Source organism: Bubalus kerabau, chromosome 13 (genome assembly GCF_029407905.1).
Source record: "Bubalus kerabau isolate K-KA32 ecotype Philippines breed swamp buffalo chromosome 13, PCC_UOA_SB_1v2, whole genome shotgun sequence".
Classification (NCBI taxonomy): domain Eukaryota; kingdom Metazoa; phylum Chordata; class Mammalia; order Artiodactyla; family Bovidae; genus Bubalus; species Bubalus kerabau.
In genome coordinates, this window is record NC_073636.1 from 4,091,067 (window position 1) to 4,105,837 (window position 14,771).

General features: G+C 37.9%; 2 protein-coding genes across 2 annotated transcripts; both read right to left on the minus strand.

Moving 5' to 3' along the window:
* Nucleotides 1-3,690: 3,690 nt before the first annotated feature.
* On the minus strand, nucleotides 3,691-12,675 carry MKKS (MKKS centrosomal shuttling protein). Its single transcript, XM_055543390.1, has 4 exons — nucleotides 11,690-12,675; nucleotides 8,505-8,680; nucleotides 7,492-7,602; nucleotides 3,691-4,516 (listed from the first exon to the last, which is right to left on the minus strand). The coding sequence occupies exons 1-4, from the start codon at nucleotides 12,672-12,674 to the stop codon at nucleotides 4,076-4,078; spliced, it is 1,713 nt and encodes a 570-aa protein (XP_055399365.1). The 5' UTR covers nucleotide 12,675; the 3' UTR covers nucleotides 3,691-4,075.
* Nucleotides 12,676-12,686: 11 nt separating this feature from the next.
* LOC129625281 (uncharacterized) lies at nucleotides 12,687-13,058 on the minus strand. Its single transcript, XM_055543398.1, has one exon. It carries the CDS (start codon nucleotides 13,056-13,058, stop codon nucleotides 12,897-12,899), a length of 162 nt encoding a protein of 53 aa, XP_055399373.1. The 3' UTR covers nucleotides 12,687-12,896.
* Between the last annotated feature and the right edge of the window lie 1,713 nt (nucleotides 13,059-14,771).

Sequence of the window (14,771 nt, forward strand, 5' to 3'; positions counted from 1 at the left end):
CATAAAAATCTACTTGTAATCCCAAAATACAGGCTAACATTGGGTTTAGAAACATCTAAACTCAAATTTTGTACATGAATGGCAAAAATTTACAAGGATTATGGGATATTTCCCTGGTGGCTCAGATGGTAAAGAATCTGCCTGCAATGTGGGAGACCTGGGTTCAATCCATGGGTTGGGAAGATCCCCTGCAGGAGAGCATGGCAACCCACTCCAGTATTCTGGCCTGGAGAATAGCCATGGACAGAGAAGCCTGGCAGACTACAGTCCATTGTGTTGCAAAGAGTCAGACACAACTGGGCAACTAAGCACATAGTTACTAAGTGGAAACACTTAGCTACTTGAAAAAAAATTATAAAGCTATCAGATGTTCAAACTTCCCTCTTCCTTCAGATTAAAAGATAGATTTATTTATACAGCTGAAACAGGACCCTATAACATATGTTTAGTCTCCTTGACTATTCTCCAAAGATTATCAGAAATGAATAACCTGACTAATCAGATATTTTGACAGGGCCCGCATTGATTTTGAGAGTGATTTTTTTTACATGATACTCTTAAATAGTAACCTATATAATTTATGTGATTATAAACAATATTGTTTTATTTTTAACTTATCCAAAAAGCTGTTCAACAATAGAAGAATACAGAATACGATGTCTTATAAAAGTGCTTATAAGTTCTCTTCAATCATATGAATGCCTAAGTAGTTTTGATCGTCAAACTGAGTCTGAGAATACCTATGATAATAAAAAATAATACTAATAATAATTTAAATATACTGTGGAAAATACTTCACTCTTAACAGTTGATTTAAATGTTTAACATATAAAAATTCTCTAATAGTATAAGTGGAAGAATTAAGAAATTGGATATTTACTAGACCAAATGAATATTTTGATGTAAAATGTCTTAACTTGTATTAGTTCTCCACTTTTTTTTCTGTGCTGCCAAAATCCTAACTTCTTTAGATTAATTAGATGCTAATCCCTACGGTTCAGTAAACTTCACTAATAAATAATAATGATAGAACACGAGACATGTTCTGTGAGTCCCACAGACGTGCTGAGCCATGTTGATGGGCTTCATTCTCCTCTGTATGATGCTCCTTTTCCTTTTTTTCTGTAGCTATCAGGGCTTCTTGTTCTGTCCCCCGAGGAAATGCAATGCAACGGTTAGACTTCATCCTACTTTATCAGCAAACAATGCCCAAAGCTTAACTCAGTTGATATTTTGTTGTTGTTATTTCTGACAAGATGAGCTCCTCTGAAATTATTTTCTTCAAGAATTTGCATCTCATATTTTACCATCTGAGGTTGAATGATGATTTCCTTGTACTGTTAAGTTTTTTTTTTTTAATTTCCAGTGTTTTCTACTAAAGATTGTATACCACTTTAGAAAACGTGAATTTATAAAAATACTTCAACAAATTTATGACACACTCAAAATGAGAGCACTGATGTTTCACAAAGAGACATTACTGAACTCGGCAGAGTTAAAAACGACAATTAGAGATGGCTATCCTGAGGAGTGGAGACCTCCATAACTGATGAGGTTGGGTCGAGAGGTTTGCTCCAGCGTCCCTTCTTGGGCAACAGTTGAAATGCAGTCGAGGGCCAAGGAGACCCGGGACACTTCCCATGTTCCTAAGTGAGACCCTTTCTTAAGTGAATATAAAAACCCCTTGGTAAACACGTGTGAAGAACACCACCTTTGTGTTCGGAGTGATGGTGAAATGCAAAGCCATGGCATCAAGAATTTTTTTTCCACTTGTGTGATCAAATTTTTAATATGTAATTATAAATAAGCTTTACTCTTGCCTTTATTAGGGGTCGACTGCTTCCTAACAAATTACACCCAAAACTTAAAGCAAAGTTTATTATCTCATAGATAAATGAGGAATCAATCCAGGAGTGGTTTTTTTAGATGTTCTGCTTCAGGGCGTCTCATGAGGCTGCAAGGATAGATGTTCAACTCATCCTGAGGCCCACTAGGGAGAAACTGCTTCCAAATCCACTTCTGCGGTTACTGGCAGGATTTAGTTCCTTGTGGGCTGTTGGCTGGAGCCTCCCGTAGTCCCTTGTCCTGTGGGCCTCTACTTAGGGCAGCTCCCAACCTGGCCAATGGCTCACTCCATCAGAGTGATATCAAAAAAGAGGCCTATCTTTTGATCACACAGTATCGGAAACAATAGCCATCACTTCTGCAGTATTCAACTCATTAAAATCTAGTCATTTGGTTCCACTTACACTCAAAGGGTGTACGCCAGAGGTGAGATCAGTGGGAGCCATCTGGGAGGCTGCCCATCACGTGCAAGATACATCCACCTCCTTCCCAGATCCCCCAGATACTCATCACATTACAACATGAGCTAAAAGTCTAGAACCTCATTACTGAAGTAAAGTCGGGGTGGGTGAGGCTCCCGGGGTGTGATTCTTAGCTCCAGGAGCACAGGTCCTCTCCATCTGTAGACCCACAAAAACGAGTTATGTCCTGACATACAGTGATGGATCAGGCATAGGATAACCATCCTAAGACACTCCTGTTCACCAAGGGAGAACAGGGAAATGCAAAGGAATTTACACGCAGTCCACACTCAGACGGAGGGATTAGACCGGGGTCTACAAACCAGGAGGAGTCTCAGAGGCTGCCCACCACTCTACCTGACTGACCCTAAAAATAAAGGACATGAAATTTTAGAGAAATATTTTATGAAGCTTGCAGTGTAGCTGATTTTTGGATATATATTGTATTGCTGTGAGTTTGTATTACAATTATTTTGACCTAGGATAAAAATTCTTTCAGATTTGTAAGAATTTTGGAGGAAATTGCTAAACCATTCTATCTCCCTCTATCATGACTATAGATATGACCACTGACTCTTAGGTTGTTTAATTTTTCCAAACTTTTCAAGATGTTTTCCTAAAATTTAATGTAACATGTTATAGCTCCATACTGACTATTCTAGCTATATTCTGTATTTCTTCTTCAATTTATCAATATATTTTGCTTTTCAAGTTATATTCCTTGATATGACATATCTTTGAGTATGAGAATTGTTGTAGTTTCTTTTTGGCACTATTGACTGAAATAGAGAAATAGTTTTTCCACTTCTTTATGCTGTTTAAAATGAAAAAGTATGAAAGTGAAAGTTGCTCAGTCATGTATGACTCTTTGTGACCCCATGGACTATACAGTCCATGGAATTCTCCAAGCCAGAATACTGGAGTGGGTAGCCTTTCCCTTCTCCGGGGGATCTTCCCAACCCAGGGATTGAATCCAGGTTTACCACATTGCAAGCAGATTCCTTATCAGCTGAGCCACAAGGGAAGCCCGAAAATACTGGGGTGGATAGTTTATCTCTTCTCTAGGGGATCTACCCGACCCAGGAATCAAACCAGGGTCTCTTGCATTGCAGGCAGATTCTTTACCAACTGAGCTGTCAGGGAAGTTACTATATAAAGTCTATTTTTTTCTTGATTACACATTTCCTCAGAATAACAGAAATGAAGAACAATAATACAAACTAGCAATTGCAGGTAGAGCAGCTTCTACATCAATTACCCAATTACTGAATGATACAGTCTCAGATAAAGAACCTGGAAATTTTACTGAATGTGCAGTTTGAACACTTCTTTTGAATGAACAGTCTGTATCGGATGCTTTGTGATACTTCAGAATCTAGCTTTATACTTTAAAAATATGTAATTACTACTAAATAAAAAATATCTATAAAAGTATATCCAAGCAAGAACATAGACTAGGATGTTTTAAAATTTCTGTATGCTCTTAGAATGATGTCAAAATAACGAGAACAGAAACTTATAACAATCTACAGTGGTATCTATGAACTCACTGACATAATTACCATATTTTCAACAATGCTTCATATTTTTATTATTCTATAGTATTTCTATTCAAGAATCAATTCTTTTTTCCTTAAATAAGTAAATCTATGATTTTATGAATCATCAGTCTCAATATGGAGAACAGGCCTTTCAGAGAGAACATATAAACTCAATGCTTTTCTTTATTGACATGTCACTAGTTTTTCTTTTTGTAAGATAACATTATATCAGTTTGTATCTTCAATGACACATGAAAGATCCAAAATCAAACTGGCAGTCTCCACAGCCACCTGCAGGCCACTAAGCTTCGCGGTAAAGCAGTCCAAGATCAGGGTGTCGGCCGAGCCTGTGGCTTCACGGGAAAGGCAGGTTTGAGGTGGGAAGGGATGACGAGCACTTCTTAGGAAGGACCAGCTGAGTTCTTCCTGGCTGCTGTAGAGTCCACAGCCACATCTGGAAGGCAAATCTGGCCAGTTCACAGCAGAAGGCAAATTGGCCTGAACCGACCAGAAGTGTCCGTATTTGCTATCGGTAAGAATTTCACCTCCGTCGTGCTCTAGAGAGCCAGCGAGAGATTCAAGTGCGCTGCAGAATGCTTCAGTGATCAGCTGGAGTTCTGTCTGAGAGCATCTCTCATCTCGAAGAACGCTTTCTGGCTCATTACGGGTCTAGAGAGTAACAAAACCATTGAAGACACAGAACAGAGCAATTAGGATGACAAAAATGTTTCTGAAAAATACTTGATCAAACGCTTAGTCATACAGTACTTGGGGGTTGGCACAACACTAATGGGCAGGGATGGGCCAGCTGGCCAGGCTAATCCATTAACCTGGTTGTTACAGTAAAAGCATCCACTGCTACTGCTAAGTCGCTTCAGTCGTGTCCGACTCTGTGAGATCCCATAGATGGCAGCCCACCAGGCTCCCCCGTCCCTGGGATTCTCCAGGCAAGAACACTGGAGTGAGTTGCCATTTCCTTCTCCACTACCAGTCATTTTATCAGAATGAATGACTCAGAATTAAGCCCACCATCAATTTGTTCTGAAGGATTGCCAGTAGTGGTAGTGCCTTTGTACAACACGAAGGACAAGGCATAATAAGTGAATCACAGGCTTCCCTACACCCAGAAGGAAGCTCGTGAAGACTAATGAAGTCACAAACGAAGTACTTATTTATACTCAGTAAATGTTTGAGATTTGTTTAAAATGCAAATACATGTGTTATAACTAAGACAAAAACCATCTAGGGACATGTATCATTTTCACCTTAATGTTTAAAAAATAAGTATTCTTATCTTTAATTAATGACAAGGTTATATAATTTTGAATTGCTTTTGTTCCACTGTTCTAAAAAGTTTATTCTAGAAATTTCATGATAGAAAAAGTAACACATTAACAAACTCATCACTGAATGATCGTTAAAAATCTGTATCTTAATTACTCAAAAACAATGACCATTTTTTCCTTTTGCCCAGGAGACTGGAACCAGATATCATGTCTACTGCACATTCCTTCCCCACATTTTCAGTGCTATATTGTTTCCTCAAAAATCCTACTCAAGATACTGTCCTTCTCCAAAAGACTTTTTCCAGTCTACTCAGTTCCATTTGCAGACTATATTATTGTCTCTTCAGCATCAATAGATTGGCAATGGTTTTGTTTTTCATAACGTACATTCTGATAACTTTTCATGAAGAAGCTTTATATTCATTCAGATTTTAAGTTATTTGGGGAAGCAAGTTATTTGGGCGTGTCTGTGGAAAACATGCACACACTCAACAATCCCAGGCATCCCAGAGACTCTGCACTCCTGACTGACCAAAGAACCAACTGCAAGCACTTGGAAAACACATACCTTTTTGTAGCTACTTTCAAAGAAAGTAGGTCAGTGTTAACGAAATAATAAGAAATATGGCCAGTCAGAATGGCTGCGATCCAAAAGTCTACAAGCAATAAATGCTGGAGAGCGTGTGGAGAAAAGGGAACCCTCTTACACTGTTGGTGGGAATGCAAACTAGTACAGCCACTATGGAGAACAGTGTGGAGATTCCTTAAAAAACTGGAAATAGGACTGCCTTATGATCCAGCAATCCCACTGCTGGGCACACACACTGAGGAAACCAGAAGGGAAAGAGACACATGTACCCCAATGTTCATCACAGCACTGTTTATAATAGCCAGGACATGGAAGCAAACTAGATGTCCATCAGCAGATGAATGGATAAGAAAGCTGTGGTACATATACACAATGGAGTATTACTCAGCCATTAAAAAGAATACATTTGAATCAGTTCTAATGAGGTGGATGAAACTGGAGTCTATTATACAGAGTGAAGTAAGCCAGAAAGAAAAACACCAATACAGTATACTAACGCATATATATGGAATTTAGAAAGATGGTAACAATAACCCTGTATACGAGACAGCAAAAGAGACACTGATGTATAGAACAGTCTTTTGGATTCTGTGGGAGAGGGAGAGAGTGGGATGATTTGGGAGAATGGCATTGAAATACGTATAATATCATATATGGAACGAGTCGCCAGTCCAGGTTCGATGCACGATACTGGATGCTTGGGGCTGGTGCACTGGGACGACCCAGAGGGATGGTATGGGGAGGGAGGAGGGAGGAGGGTTCAGGATGGGGAACACATGTATACCTGTGGCAGATTCATTTCAATATTTGGCAAAACCAATACAATATTGTAAAGTTTAAAAAAAAAAAAAAGAAATATGATGTGTGACATTTATCTACTATTAGGATATGGAGTCTCATAGATTAATAAAAACAATTCTATTTAATAGAATTAACATGTATCATAAATGAATACCATTTAAAATTATAACAGAATCTAATAATTAGATGCTTTAATAAATGAAACTTTTTTTTCTGGAATATCCAGAAGGTACTGAAGTTTTTTTGTAGAATCTCAACACTTTCATCATGAATATTAATTATTACTGTATGTTAGCAGTGGAGATCTCTAGGATGACAATTCCCATCAACAGAATAATCATTTCAATACAAATGAACTTAGAAAACAGAAACAGACTCACTGATTTTGAGAACAAGCTTACAGTTGCTGGTGGTAGTGGTGGGAAGGAATAGTTAGGGAGTTTGAGATGGACATATACACATTGCTATATTTTAAATGGATAACCAACCAATAAGGACCTGCTGTGTAGCACACTGAACTCTGATAAATGTTATGTGGCAGCCTGGACGGGAAGGGGGTTTGGTGGGGAGAATAGATACATGAATATGTATGGCTGAATCCCTTTGCTGTTCCCCTGAAACTATGTCAACGTTGTTTGTTAATTGGCTATATCCCGATACAAAATTAAAAAGTTAAAAAAAAAAGAAATAGAAAAAAACCCAGAATGCTCATTTCAACAGGCAGTATATTTAGACAGTCCTCAAAGAATGTGATCATCTGCTAAAAGGCTGGATTCATAATCATTGTGATAAAGATATGAGCTTATATTTTTAAGTATTGCTTTCCTCAAGTGTTTTTAAATACAATATTGATTTCAAGACTACTGAGAAATTAAGCATTAAAGGCTCCAGAGTATTATTATCTTATTATCCCATAAAATGCATGTTGCTGAGAATTCAGATGATTTAGGAGGGACTATCTAACCTACCTTGTGTCTGATATATGCCACCAGATGAGTTTCAGTACAGCCACCTCCCAACAAAACGTACGGGTCCTTGATTGTTAACTGCAAAGCATGCAGTGCTGTTTGACACGTGAGCTAAAAAAGAAACAATCACCAGAATCTGACGTTGACATCATAAACATGAGGAAATACAGCCATGTTTTCAAGGCAACTTAGACAGTGGACTCAAGGAGCCTGATTTTAATTGCAAAAGAACAAAACTAGTGTCACAAAGGTTGTCATGTGATGAATACATTTTGGAATAATAAAAATTAGAAATGAAAGAATACTTTAGCCAGATGTTTGTTTTCATGGACTGGATTAATATTCTCCTTCATATACATTTAGCTCTTCAAATTGAGATTCACAAACACAACTGGATCAGCAGAGTGCTAATATTTCTAACAAAAATACCTGCATCTAAATAAATTAGCTGTATAAATGCTATATAGAATTTATTTCAAGTTGCTATGGAAATGATCCAACCCAGTAGCAATAAAAACACACAGACCTTGAATATTTACCAGGCTAGAGCCTTGAGTATCCATTCTGCCAGTCTGTGACCAGTACCATTGGGTATCACTTTCACTGTATAAAAACTGCATGTGTTATTGCTGTTTGTGAACATCTCTGTTAAGAAGTGGATGATAGGTATAACTAGGGAACCTATTTCTAAGTGAATTATTCATACACATTAGCATCAAGTACACAATTCAAATTAATTTCTTAAGAAAATGTCCCATCAAGGACTTTTACATTGCTTGTAAATTACTAGAAATAATAAGAGGCAACATATGCCAAGTTTCTATATCACAGGAAAATAAATCAGCTTACTTATAACTGTAATTCTCACATTTTGGTTGTTTTTGCTTTCTACATCACCTAGGAAAGTTGTGGAAAAAGCACAGCTGACTGATGTGAAAAAAATTATAGTACCTATCTGATTCTTTAATCCCTGCCCCAGTCGCTAGATAAGGAATTCAACATTTATTACCTACCTTCAGCTCATCCCAGGCTGTGTCATTTCTGTTGCAGAGAAGCAGGCTACAGATAGTTGTTTTGTTAGGAATAAGGTGAAAAAAATGTTTGCAGCCAAACTTTGCAATGCACAAATCTTTTACACTTCCATAACTACTGGGGGAGATTGAGCCCAAGGAACCAATAGGCCATGTTCCTATTTTTTAAAAAAAGTTTAGAAAACACAAAATAGATGAACATGGAGCTTACAATCATTTAAAATTACAATATGCATTCCTAGCTAATATAAAAGTCCCAAAAGCACAGCATTTAAAATATGAAATATAGGATAAAGAAATAATAAGATGCATCTTCTTAAACCTATAAATAGTATTCTATTATTCAAATGATGTGCAAATAAAGCGATTCTTTTGATTTATAGACTTCTTTGAACATTTGTTAGAAGCAATTCTGCACTCTCCAGAAAAAGGCATGCACAATTTTGCATACATTTTCAGGAAGTCCAGGAACCTTGGAAGCCCATTAAGGGATCAGAGACCCCAAATTAACAACCACACTAATCTGAAATAAGGATGAAATGAGGAGACAGGATATTTTTAAAGGGTGTTATTATTTTTACCTTAAAACTCACAAACTAAGCTATACAGATAGCTATCACTGAATTCCTTTGCGGCTCCATTTAGTGAACATAGAGGATTTTTTTTCTTTGCTAAACAATTGTTTGTATGTAAACAACTACCTAAAGCATGTCAAAATAAAGTATGCGCCCTTCTTATTTCATTTTGTTATTCTTTGATTATATTTTGCCCTCCCTCCTGCATAGGCAAAATAATAAAATTTTACAAAACACAAATTAATAAAAAAATGAATGAAGGAGAAGTTAGGATGACTTGAAGTTTTCTAAAATCTCTAAATGTAGTTAAGTTATATAAGAAATGGCAACAAGCTTTTAAGAAGTAACAACACTGGTTTAAAGTCTTAAGATTAAAACTATAATTCAGCAATGCACCTCCTTGGGCCAGTTTCCTCTCAAACGAATGGAATTAAAACAATAATGTCTAAACATTCTTGCAGCTCATGAACAATTTCACTTCTTTGAATATCCTTTCTTCTTTACTTCTGAAGTCTCAAAGAACAAGGAATACTTGAGGGATCTAAAATTTAAGAAAAAGAAACAAACCCTACATCTTGTACAACTTCAACGGTGTAACCAACAGAAAATTTGTAAGGCAAGGCTCAGCTTTCCTGCTGCCCAGCCTCTGATGTGGAGCAAATCACTGAACTCTTCTTGGTGGGCTTCCCCACAGGACAGTAAAGTGGGGGTGATCATGTCTATTTCACAAATCAATCAAACCAAAAGTTAAAAATGTTTTGTAAGCCATGACAAGCCTCATACCCACCAGTCTACCAAGCACAATAACCCCATTAGTCATCCTAAATTATCCAAAAAGAGGAATTAGGTTTGAAGCAGGAGGGAGAGGTAATTTCAACCTAGATAAAATGGATTAGGCCCAAACATACTTCATCTATTGTTTAATGGAGCCACAGGGGCCTGATAAAGAGTTTTTCTCCCCACTTTCTCTTTTGTCTCAAAAAGTTTCTGTCCCCAAGATCCAGGACTACAATTCTGGCTTTATGTAAAAGTGTTGGTTGCTCAGTCGTGTCCAAGTCTTTGCAACCCCATGGACTATAGCCTGTCAGGCTCCTCTGTCCATGGAATTCTCCAGACAAGAATACTGGAGTTGGTAGCCATTCCCGACTCCAGGGAACCTTTCCGACCCAGGGATCAAACCCGAAATTATGTGGGGGAACAGAGCACAGCCTGTCTATAAAAGAAGTTCGCACTCTCCCCAGTCCCAGGCACCCACTGGTAGTGCTGCAGTCTTTCGATGACACTCCTAAGCAACCAACCAATCAGCAGCAAACACTTGGAGAACGCTTAACTTTTTGTATCCATTTGCAAGTAAAATAGGTCAGCTCATGTTCTACAACACTAGTTATCAGTGGGATAAAAATCAGTTGTGGGCTGGTGTGGAAACCAAGTGCCCACTTACATTGTTTCTATGGAAAAATTCTTCAGTTTAAAAACTGACATCATAGTATTTAATACTCAATATTCATAACTTGAAATCACCTGCTCATGAAAAGCCAGTAAATACTTAGGGATGTGGGTCTGACCCACAATATCACTAATGAGTTCGAAAGAGTGATTGCCATTATTTCTTAACAATTTCCACTCTGATGATCATCTGACAATAGTCCAGAGATACTAGGGATTCGATACTGGCACTCACACTTCTTCTCTGATGACTTATAAAAATAGTCAACTTTAACAGTTTTACCAAAATTTATTAAACTCTTAAGTCCAACCACTTATAAATTGAAATTTATCCAAATGAAATGATTCTTTCTGATAGGTTATCAATGCAGTTAAGAGATATTGACAAGTGGCTCAAATCAGGAACTCTCTAACTTGTCATTTCTCTTGGTCTCTATTAGGTGACTACCAACCTGTTTCCAATTTGCCAGGTTTGTAAAATACAGTGAAATTCTTGCCTGTTATAATTTTATATGTTAATAAATGTATTATTGTTAATTCAACAAACATTTTAGAACCCCTACTATGGACCAGGCTTGTTTTAAGCACTAAAAGTAAAAGGCAACCCCAGCTCCCAAGGAGCCTAGCTGGAAATATCTGGGATATTTAATCATGTGCTAGCTTTAAACAAACATACACCCTAATAATACACACACATACCCTAATTAGAAACCACTATTTAGGCAGAAGTACAGTTGATTGTTGGAGTTAGATAACACAAAGTGACTTAAGAGCTGTGTAAAACTCAAGTAGAAGAATTCTGTTTAAATTATGAGACTTTATATGACTGTAAGAATGTTAGCTTTCTCGATAATCTGTTGAATGTTTGGGGGTTAATAGCTGTAAATTATGGCAGACTCTGCAGTACATTTGGGGCTGGAAAATACCTACAAAATAGTCATCATCACTCAATTTTTAATAAGTGAACAATACAGGATCTTTTTCAGAAACAACCTTTGCTGCCATAAATGATACACACACACACTGTGAGGTTGGCAGCTTTTCAAATTGTTCAATATGTTAACACAATACACACCAAGAATATCTTTGCTCAAGGGAAGTGTGATTTATTAACCATAAAGGGCAAAAACTGAGAGTGCTTTTTACCTGTCACTTTACTCAGGGGTTCCATCAGAGACACGCCAATTCTGTCTACAGCAATAACATGATGAGTTCTGAGAAACTGTTTCAAAGATGGGTGTATAACTTTTTGACACAAGACAAGATCTACATGGTCACTAACTAGTTGTTTTCCTAGGTTAAACAACTGGTCCAGAGCTGCATTTTCAAGAGAAACTCCGTAACTGACCAACAGTGTTCCTTCTCCAGTATCAGAAAGGTCTCCGGATAAAGACACACAAAAGAGGGCCACCTTGAAGGAATCTGATTTTTTGATAGGTAGTATCTTCATCAATTGAACTTCTGATACTTCAATAAGTATTCCAGGTAACACAGCAGAATCTATAACCCTTTGCCCTTTTAAAGGAACAATTATACTCTTTCCTAAAATGACGTGCTCTTGGGCGTTCTCTGGAATTGTAAGCAGAAAGGCTCTCAGGATCAGAGTACTGATATGGTCAACTTCCTTTGCGATGAGCATGCAGGCAGGTTTACTTGTTAATATGCTGCGTACCAAACTCAGGAGGATCTGGGTGCTACTAAAGTCGACTGGGATTCGGCAAGCACAGACCTCAGATTTCAAGTAACTGGTGCAGAGGCTCAAAAGATGCTTATTTAACTTAATAACCGTGGTGGGTGTCAAGCCTAGTCTCTGAACATTTTCGACAAGGTTGCAGCAAAGAATGGCTGTGAATAAGCCCCCATCGCTGAAGCAGGCCACGTGATTCCGCACGGCGGCCGTCAGGACCTTTAACACGGGGTGGCTGACGGGCAGGCCGGCGAGGAGGGCGGCCGACTGGGACGTGGTGACCACGGAGCCGCCCCGGCCGTTGTGCAGCTGCTTCAGCCTGCCCGCTGGGCCGTAGCACGACATGACGAGGCCCTTCAAGGCCGCCAGGCTGGCCCTGGCACGCTCGCCCGTCAGGGGGTCACTTCTGCAGATAGAGGGCTTTTTAGCTTCTAAACGAGACATGTTACTGCAAGGTAATTTGTGAAGAAAGTTTTTATTTTGTTAACCAGAGTTTTCTATTCATTGTATTGTCGTGGGTTTTAACATTTAACAAGATTATCTTTCAGGAATCAAGAGTTACGATTTACAGCATTGTGGCTATAAAATTAAATACTGAGCTCCATGCTTATGAAGCTAATCGGCACATAATGATTGATATAATGACATTTTAGTAATTCCAAATGTTTATTCTACTTCATTATTCAAATTCTTTTGTTTGCCTTCAGGCTGAGACTTTACAGACTGTTTTGCAGCCCTCTGTATAAAATACGTTCCAAGATGGACACCTATGAAGGAAACCACAGCTACAAGAAGCCAGTTCTTTCTGATCCAACTGCTATTTTTCATCTCTTCCTTCTAGCTCAAGCTCTGACTCGGAGCTGCTTCTTTCTACAAGAAATAAAAATAAAAAATATTTTAGAGAAGTAACCTCAAAACATTTTATAATTGAAGCTTACTAATTAATTTTAATGCTCTGCTCCTTCTTTAGAAAAAGGAACCACCCACAGGTACAAATCTCCAGAAAATGAGAAACTTAAGACTAAAAACATCCATTTCTTTATTCTTCAATGAATCTCTACAAGGAAAAGTACTGGTATTTTAATAATTCTGGAATGCACAACAAAGTCAGGAAGCTTATAGTACAGTTTTTTAATATGATATGGTTCTAGAAAATGGTGTGTGTATATATATATAGAGAGTAAAACTCATAGAATCTGGTCTCGAGGTCTCAAATGTTTTTATTCTCTTGCATCAAGATCTAGTGATATTTTTTTCTCTAACTTTGGTTTGCTTGGAAACCTTAGGTCTGAATATAAGTGCATTTGTATCAAATCCTATTTGTAAATAATTATGAAAATGAGATAACCGTCAGGATTCCTAATATAGACACTATCTAATGTACACTATCTAGTCTACATGTAGCTGGACAAATGTGTACAACACATTTACCAAAGGAAAAACCATGTTTAAAATATCTGGCTAAAGTCAGAGCAATCCTATGTAGTTTTACCCTATCAGTTAATGATACTGAGTGTTGATATCTTACAACTAATCCACTCCCAAACTACGGCTATGACAATAAATACAAAAGCCGGGGAATGTGCTGGATGACAAGGAGAAAGACAGGACTGGATTGGCAGTCTGGCCTCAAAGAGGGTAAATAATGTAAAATGCTGCCGTTTACCAAGTGTGCCAGCACTCGTACTAGCTTCCTTAATGAGGCTGGAAGAAGTGAGCCGGAGGCATAAACTTCTGTTTCTATAATAATGTGTGGAGATCTGTTGAGGTTTGGTGCTTTGAAGGTAAAGGTTCAACCAATTATCGGTTATTTCATGAATATACCAACCATGCTAACCACACCGACTGTGTTTAGCATAAATAAACTGAACTACTCAGACTATAGTCCTGCCCAGAGTAGACTATGGCACAGTACTATACAGACCAGGAAGGTGATCTGAAGACGTGCAAAGATGTGAAGAGAACAAAGGAATGTTATGCAAAGTGTTATTTTGGTTATCACACCTCCCAATTTAGTTACAGGGCTGTAACCATGGCAACTGGGCCCAAATAAAGTGAAAGCAAGGATGGCCAGCTTTCTCACTGCAATGATAAAGCTATAGTTGTCTCTTTTTACAGCACAAGGAAAAAAAGTTTCTGTTCATCTCATATGAGAAAGAGCCAAATAACTTAAATATTATTTCAAAGCTTATTTTAGATTCAGCAAAATCTGTGAAATACATTTAAATGCAAGCTTAGTGAAGTGACTTCCATATGTAAATTTGCATATTACAACACCCACACAAACCACACAAACCACAAATCTTAACAGACTGTGACCAATAAAGTGATTTACCTGGTTACTTTTCAATACATAATAGTGACATGCAACTTTTCAAAAGGGGCTAAATTGGCCCCTCTCACAGTCTTGTGGTAGTTGGACCAGTAACCACATCTTTTGGCTAGTATCTTTATGAGAAAGGAAGAAAGTGTTGGTGACCGCCAAATCATTTTCAGGATGTCGAAACTGCTGACTCATGGTCCTATGTCTTTCTCTAGACA

Excerpts from the sequence above, each read along its gene's own strand:
- LOC129625281 (XM_055543398.1), bottom strand. The coding sequence starts at position 13,058 with ATGAAAAATAGCAGTTGGATCAGAAAGAACTGGCTTCTTGTAGCTGTG.
- MKKS (XM_055543390.1), bottom strand. The coding sequence starts at position 12,674 with ATGTCTCGTTTAGAAGCTAAAAAGCCCTCTATCTGCAGAAGTGACCCC. Across the intron at positions 7,603-8,504 it reads CAGCCTGGGATGAGCTGAAG|CTCACGTGTCAAACAGCACT; the intron begins GTAGGTAATAAA and ends TTTCTTTTTTAG. Across the intron at positions 4,517-7,491 it reads TGGCATATATCAGACACAAG|ACCCGTAATGAGCCAGAAAG; the intron begins GTAGGTTAGATA and ends GTTACTCTCTAG.